Raw genomic sequence first — 7,500 nt, forward strand, 5'->3', positions numbered from 1 at the left:
TATGGGGGATTACTGGTGTGTGCTGCACCCTATGGGGGATTACCTTGCTGACTGGTACCTATGGGGGACCCTATGGGGGATTACTGGTGTGTGCTGCACCCTATGGGGGATTACTGGTGTGTGCTGCACCCTATGGGGGAGGTCTGGTGTGTGCTGCACCCTATGGGGGATTACCTTGCTGCACCCTATGGGGGATGTCTGGTGTGTGCTGCATCCTATGGGGGACCCTATGGGGGATTATCTTGCTGCTCTCTCTGCCTCAGGCTCTCCTTGTCTGCATGTGGAGGGCAGGGGCTCTCAGAACAGCCGTACGCCAAATGAAACATCACGCATTGATAATAGCGTTAGCTATCTGAACACAGTGCTCCTGGCTGAGCTCTGTCTGAGTCCATTTGTGCTGGTGTTGATTAGTCTGGACCGAGTGACCGGGATGGTGGGTGTGCTTGTGTAGATTAGTCTGGACCGAGTGACCGGGATGGTGGGTGTGCTTGTGTTGATTAGTCTGGACCGAGTGACCGGGATGGTGGGTGTGCTTGTGTTGATTAGTCTGGACCGAGTGACCGGGATGGTGGGTGTGCTTGTGTAGATTAGTCTGGACCGAGTGACCGGGATGGTGGGTGTGCTTGTGTTGATTAGTCTGGACCGAGTGACCGGGATGGTGGGTGTGCTTGTGTAGATTAGTCTGGACCGAGTGACCGGGATGGTGGGTGTGCTTGTGTAGATTAGTCTGGACCGAGTGACCGGGATGGTGGGTGTGCTTGTGTAGATTAGTCTGGACCGAGTGACCGGGATGGTGGGTGTGCTTGTGTAGATTAGTCTGGACCGAGTGACCGGGATGGTGGGTGTGCTTGTGTAGATTTGTCTGGACCGAGTGACCGGGATGGTGGGTGTGCTTGTGTTGATTAGTCTGGACCGAGTGACCGGGATGGTGGGTGTGCTTGTGTAGATTAGTCTGGACCGAGTGACCGGGATGGTGGGTGTGCTTGTGTTGATTAGTCTGGACCGAGTGACCGGGATGGTGGGTGTGCTTGTGTAGATTAGTCTGGACCGAGTGACCGGGATGGTGGGTGTGCTTGTGTAGATTAGTCTGGACCGAGTGACCGGGATGGTGGGTGTGCTTGTGTAGATTAGTCTGGACCGAGTGACCGGGATGGTGGGTGTGCTTGTGTAGATTTGTCTGGACCGAGTGACCGGGATGGTGTGTGTCCTTTATAATGTTTTGGGCTTTTTTAGACAACGGGAATGTGTAGTTCTTCCCGTGTGGGCAGAGGGCAGCCGACGATCGTCTGGGCTGTTGATGACCATTGGGACTGCGTTCCTCTGAGTGTAGTTGGTGTACCATACGCACATTCAGTATGTTAGCATGCCTAGCATGTCTTTGTGTGATGCTATTCCTCCTGAGTGCAGTTATACCATACGCACATTCAGTATGTTAGCATGCCTAGCATGTCTTTGTGTGATGCTATTCCTCCTGAGTGTTGTCGGGACGTGCCGTCTCTGCTGGGCCTCAGCTAGAGTTCAGTAGGCAACGTTTGCCTGAAGAAGACCCGCAGTGTTGCGGACATTACACGTTTTCACTGAAGCAAGTTCAATTTTTGAACGAACATGATAGAGCTACCTTGCACGCCTTAACGTGGGTTAGGCATAACGTACATGATAGAGCTACCTTGCACACCTGTGTTAAGTGCACAGGTAGATCTAATACAAGATTGGACTTTTACTTTCTGAAGCTGGACTTGTCCACCTCTGGTGCTCATATACAACCTAAAACCCTCGTCCATTTTGAGCAATGCCATCTTTGATCCCTTCAGATCGGGTGGAAAACAAATCAGGTCCATTTGTATTCCTCTATTTTGATTGACCGGTCCATTTTTATCTCTCCATTTTGATTGACAGGTCCATTTGTATCTCTCCGTTTTGATTGACAGATCCATTTGTATCTCTCCGTTTTGATTGACAGGTTCATTTGTATCTCTGTTTTGATTGACAGGTGCAGGGGGAGCTGAAGCGCAGATGGAGGAGTGAGGGCCTGACCCGCCCCCCACACACACTCTCGTTTTCCCACAATGCATCAGTGCGCAGCAACCACTCCGCTACACGCCAGCGAACACAGCAGAGTGAGACCACCGTCCTTTAGAGAGAGAAGAGAGAGAGAGATCATCACCCCTCAAACACAACAGCAGATACCCAAATACCCCTCAAACACAACAGCAGATACCCAAATACCCCTCAAGCCCACAACAGCAGATACCCCTCAAACACAACAGCAGACACCCAAATACCCCTCAAACACAACAGCAGATACCCAAATACCCCTCAAGCCCACAACAGTGATACTCAAATATCCCTCAAACACAACAGCAGATACCCAAATACCCCTCAAACACAACAGGGGATACCCAAATACCCCTCAAACACAACAGCAGATACCCAAATACCCCTCAAGCCCACAACAGCAGATACCCCTCAAACACAACAGCAGACACCCAAATACCCCTCAAACACAACAGCAGATACCCAAATACCCCTCAAGCCCACAACAGCAGATACCCCTCAAACACAACAGCAGACACCCAAATACCCCTCAAACACAACAGGACATACCCAAATACCCCTCAAGCCCACAACAGCAGATACCCCTCAAACACAACAGCAGACACCCAAATACCCCTCAAACACAACAGCAGATACCCAAATACCCCTCAAACACAACAGGACATACCCAAATACCCCTCAAGCCCACAACAGCAGATACCCCTCAAACACAACAGCAGACACCCAAATACCCCTCAAACACAACAGCAGACACTCAAATACCCCTCAAACACAACAGGACATACCCAAATACCCCTCAAACACAACAGGACATACCCAAATACCCCTCAAACACAACAGCAGATACCCAAATACCCCTCAAACACAACAGCAGATACCCCTCAAACACAACAGGGGATACCCAAATACCCCTCAAGCCCACAACAGGGGATACCCAGATACCCCTCAAACACAACAGGAGATACCCAAATACCCCTCAAACACAACAGCAGATACCCAAATACCCCTCAAGCCCACAACAGTGATACTCAAATATCCCTCAAACACAACAGGGGTTACCCAAATACCCCTCAAGGCCACAACAGGGGATACCCAAATACCCCTCAAACCCACAACAGGGGTTACCCAAATACCCCTCAAGGCCACAACAGGGGATACCCAAATACCCCTCACACACACATTTGGTGTGATCAGTGGTTGGTTTACGTCATCCGAGGCACTGCCCTCTTTTCTATTGCACTCATCTTTTTGTTATTTTATTGCTCCTTTCTCTTTTTTTCTTCTTTGCTCTTTCCTGATTTGCTTTCTCTCTTTCCTGTATTCTTTTTTTTATCAAAGTAATGTGATGATGTGTTGACCTGCCAAGGGACTACAGATGAAAACTGGCTTTTTTGCTAACTCTGGCACATTTACATTTTGGGTGTAAACAACAAATGTCAATTGATGTACATTGTCTCCTTTAAATAAACAAATAAAGGAATAAAAACTACACCACCCACCATCACACATCTACACCTACACCACCCACCATCACACATCTACACCACCCACCATCACACTTCATTTGCTAGCCAAATAGCTATTCTATTTAGAGATGTTATGGAAAGTACCCCATGCCAGTCTTTAGGTGGTGAAGGGTGTGTGATGATGCCAGTCTTTAGGTGGTGAAGGGTGTGTGATGATGCCAGTCTTTAGGTGGTGAAGGGTGTGTGATGATGCCAGTCTTTAGGTGGTGAAGGGTGTGTGATGATGCCAGTCTTTAGGTGGTGAAGGGTGTGTGATGATGCCAGTCTTTAGGTGGTGAAGGGTGTGTGATGATGTGGGGTACCCCATGCCAGTCTTTAGGTGGTGAAGGGTGTGTGATGATGCCAGTCTTTAGGTGGTGAAGGGTGTGTGATGATGTGGGTACCCCATGCCAGTCTTTAGGTGGTGAAGGGTGTGTGATGTGGGTACCCTGTGCCAGTCTTTAGGTGGTGAAGGGTGTGTGATGATGTGGGTACCCCATGCCAGTCTTTAGGTGGTGAAGGGTGTGTGATGATGTGGGGTACCCCATGCCAGTCTTTAGGTGGTGAAGGGTGTGTGATGATGTGGGGTACCCCATGCCAGTCTTTAGGTGGTGAAGGGTGTGTGATGATGTGGGGTACCCCATGCCAGTCTTTAGGTGGTGAAGGGTGTGTGATGATGTGGGGTACCCCATGCCAGTCTTTAGGTGGTGAAGGGTGTGTGATGATGTGGGTACCCCATGCCAGTCTTTAGGTGGTGAAGGGTGTGTGATGATGTGGGGTACCCCATGCCAGTCTTTAGGTGGTGAAGGGTGTGTGATGATGTGGGTACCCCATGCCAGTCTTTAGGTATGGTGAAGGGTGTGTGATGATGCCAGTCTTTGGGTGGTGAAGGGTGTGTGATGATGTGGGGTACCCCATGCCAGTCTTTAGGTGGTGAAGGGTGTGTGATGATGTGGGGCTATTTAAATACCAAAGGCCAAGGGAACTTTATCAGGATGCATAAGATTCTGGATCCATGAAATAACAACAGAGCATTAGAGCATCAGCCAGGGACTCTGAATAACAGCAGAGCATTAGAGCATTACAGCCAGGGACTCTGAATAACAGCAGAGCATTAGAGCATCACAGCCAGGGACTCTGAATAACAGCAGAGCATTAGAGCATCACAGCCAGGGACTCTGAATAACTGAATTAGGTCTTAAGGAAGGCTGGCTCTGTGTTGGGGCAGCTCTGGAGTTGGTGGTGGAGAGAAGGTTGCCGCACACACTGAAATATATTGGACTTATCAAAACCTTAAGTATTAATATTTATTATCTAAGGAATTATAATACCTACATTAATAACTTGCATCAACTACAACGTACTGGTCAAAAAAGTGTTTTCAGTTGGAGGCTACGGCAAGCTTTAACAGAGAGACTTTTACCCTCTGCAGTAGCACTTTATGAGTCCCCCCTGAGCAGAGAGAAAGGACTGGAATAATATATTGTAAATGATTTATGTATTTGTATGTTGAATGCTGTGTTGTATAGCTGCTGGGACACTGTCATTTCCCCTTGAGGATGAATAAAGTCTACCTACCTATCGATCTCTATCTATTTAGATATTTATCTATACTGTTATCTATATGTGGGCTTTATAACTCTGCCTGCCTCTGGGGGAATGGAACATGGGGGGGGGGGGGTCCTCCCTCATGCCCCCTGCATGTTAAGGAAGAACTTTATTTATTTATGTATGTATGTATTTATGATATATTGTTCATTCACAAAGAAAATTGGTGTCCTTGAAGGTTGGATGTTTCCTCATCAAGGCATTAAAGCTATTTATTGCTTCACCTTTTGCCCATCTTAATGATCCAAACTTAATGGTCCACGTATTTTACAGCCAAATATACTCGTTACAGCCTAGGCTACATTCATTTTCCATATCCAGAAATGCAACATAAGTAACCTCGTGAGGTGTCCCCGTGTGCATGAACGCACTGTGTAGAGTTCGTTCTGGCCACGAGATGGCGGACCGAGACCAAAACACTGCCAGTGCGCGTTACAGGCCCGCTCCGGTGACGTGCCCCAGCACGAGAGCCGAGAAAGGGGTTGAGCCTGCGCGTGGTGACCGACTGCGTGCCTCTGGCAGGATGTGGGTAGAGGGAGGGACCACTGGCAGCTCGCGCTCCGCAGAGTTTCAGGTTCGCACGCGAGATTCTGCCTATGTGGCAGGCGGAGAGGATTAACGTTAGCTCGAGCAAGGCCGACCGTGGCGAGGGAGGGGGATCAACACTACAAACCGAAAGTTAACCAGGAGAGGTGAATGATTAACGACGACGGGAGTGTCCACGCGAACTCGCCTGATCTTACCGCCGTCCGATCCAATCGCTCGCTCTACCTGAAGCGCGACTCTCTCACGCGGCCCCGGGACACACTAGAGTCCTCCACCGACCGGTCCGCCCCTCGCGGGGTCGCTCCAGAGCGAAGGCATGCGCTGCAGGCACTCCCAGACGTGCTGACCTTGTTTTGAAACTTTTGGGTTGTGTCAGTGTGTGTGTGTGTGTGTGTGTGTGTGTGAGAGTGTGTGAGTGTGAGAGAGAGATAGAGATAGAGAGAGAGTGAGTGAGAGAGAGAGAGAGATAGAGAGAGAGTGAGTGAGAGAGAGAGAGAGATAGAGAGTAATAGAGTGTGTGTGAGAGAGAGTCTGTGTTTGTGAGAGGGAGAAGAGACTGGTGAGGAAATGACCACGGAAGGGCACGCGACGCGGCCAGACGGTCCCATGTCGGCGCCACCGAGTCCTACCAGTCCTCTCGCGCCGCCGGAGCCGGACGAGGAGCAGCAGTCGTCGATTACGGACGCCACGCAGGCGGGGATTAAGTTCGCCAAGACGTTCTTGCTCATCTTCCCGATCTACGTGCTGGGGTATCTCGAGCTCAGCTTCAGCTGGGTCCTGATCGTGCTCGCGCTGCTGTTCTGGTGGCGAAGGACGCACGGGCACCGTAACACGCACATCAACCGCGCGCTGGCCTTCTTTGAGCACGAGGAGAAAGTCGCACGGCAGAGTTTACCATCATCCGAGCTGCCACCGTGGGTAAGTGTGCCACGAGAACACGGCGCATGCGCGCGCTCGCTGTCACTGTTGTGATGGAGGCTTGCTGGTGATGATCTTATTAAGGACGTTATGTCAGGGTTGTGTGTGTGTGTGTGTGTGTGTGAGTATATAACTGAGAGAGATGAAGAGATAGAAATGTGTTTGCCTTTGTGCATGTTTGTGAAGGCGAGCAGATCATAGGTCAGGGAGGTGAGCCCAGGTTAGACTCCAGGGCTCCAGTACACGTACACACACACACACACACACACACACACACACACACACACACACACACACACACCCATAGAGACACACGCACACACACACACACACACCCATAGATGCACACACACACACACACACACACACACACACACACACACCAGAGAAAGTGTGAGGGGGGGAGCGTAGGCGTGTAATAACTGACAGATTGATATTAAGTTGGGTGATCTGCAGCAACACACGCCCCCATATGAGCAGGTCATTATCCAGCTGTCCTTCCCCAGCAGGCAGGCAGGCAGGCAGGCAGGCAGGCAGGCAGGCAGGCAGGCAGGCTGTACATATTCAGATGAGGACTTCAGCACAGGACGGAACAGATGTCACTTTGTGTACAGCTTCACACATGCAGACATTTGCCTTTTTTGTGTCTTGCCCCCAGGTGTCCACGGTAGTCACGTGACTGCAAAGTGTGAATGAGTCAATACTGCTAAACAAAAGAAACACCTGGCAGGGAAATGACCAACGTGACTACAACAAACAAATATAAAGCCTATACACCATACAGTATGCAGCCTACACGCCATAGGATACAGTATGCAGCCTACACCATAGGATACAGTATGCAGCCTACAGCATATAGCATACAGTA

At 49.9% G+C, this 7,500-nt stretch overlaps 2 protein-coding genes across 3 annotated transcripts in view; both read left to right on the forward strand.

Moving 5' to 3' along the window:
* The window catches only part of LOC134099931 (vasoactive intestinal polypeptide receptor 2-like), a 21,577-nt gene extending 19,440 nt beyond the window's left edge, over nt 1–2,137 (forward strand). Inside the window, exon 13 of the mRNA XM_062552970.1 lies at nt 1,991–2,137. Coding sequence (XP_062408954.1) covers nt 1,991–2,137 — 147 coding nt within the window. The remainder of the gene's footprint in view (nt 1–1,990) is intronic.
* Nucleotides 2,138–5,729: 3,592 nt separating this feature from the next.
* Nucleotides 5,730–7,500, forward strand: part of esyt2a (extended synaptotagmin-like protein 2a) — a 44,121-nt gene continuing 42,350 nt past the window's right edge. Inside the window, exon 1 of one of the 2 annotated variants that reach the window (XM_062530811.1) lies at nt 5,730–6,632. In XM_062530811.1, the coding sequence (XP_062386795.1) occupies nt 6,282–6,632 (351 nt within the window). In that variant the 5' untranslated portion in view covers nt 5,730–6,281. The remainder of the gene's footprint in view (nt 6,633–7,500) is intronic. The other variant, XM_062530812.1, reaches the window with a different exon arrangement.

This window comes from Sardina pilchardus, chromosome 2 (genome assembly GCF_963854185.1).
Source record: "Sardina pilchardus chromosome 2, fSarPil1.1, whole genome shotgun sequence".
NCBI lineage: Eukaryota > Metazoa > Chordata > Actinopteri > Clupeiformes > Clupeidae > Sardina > Sardina pilchardus.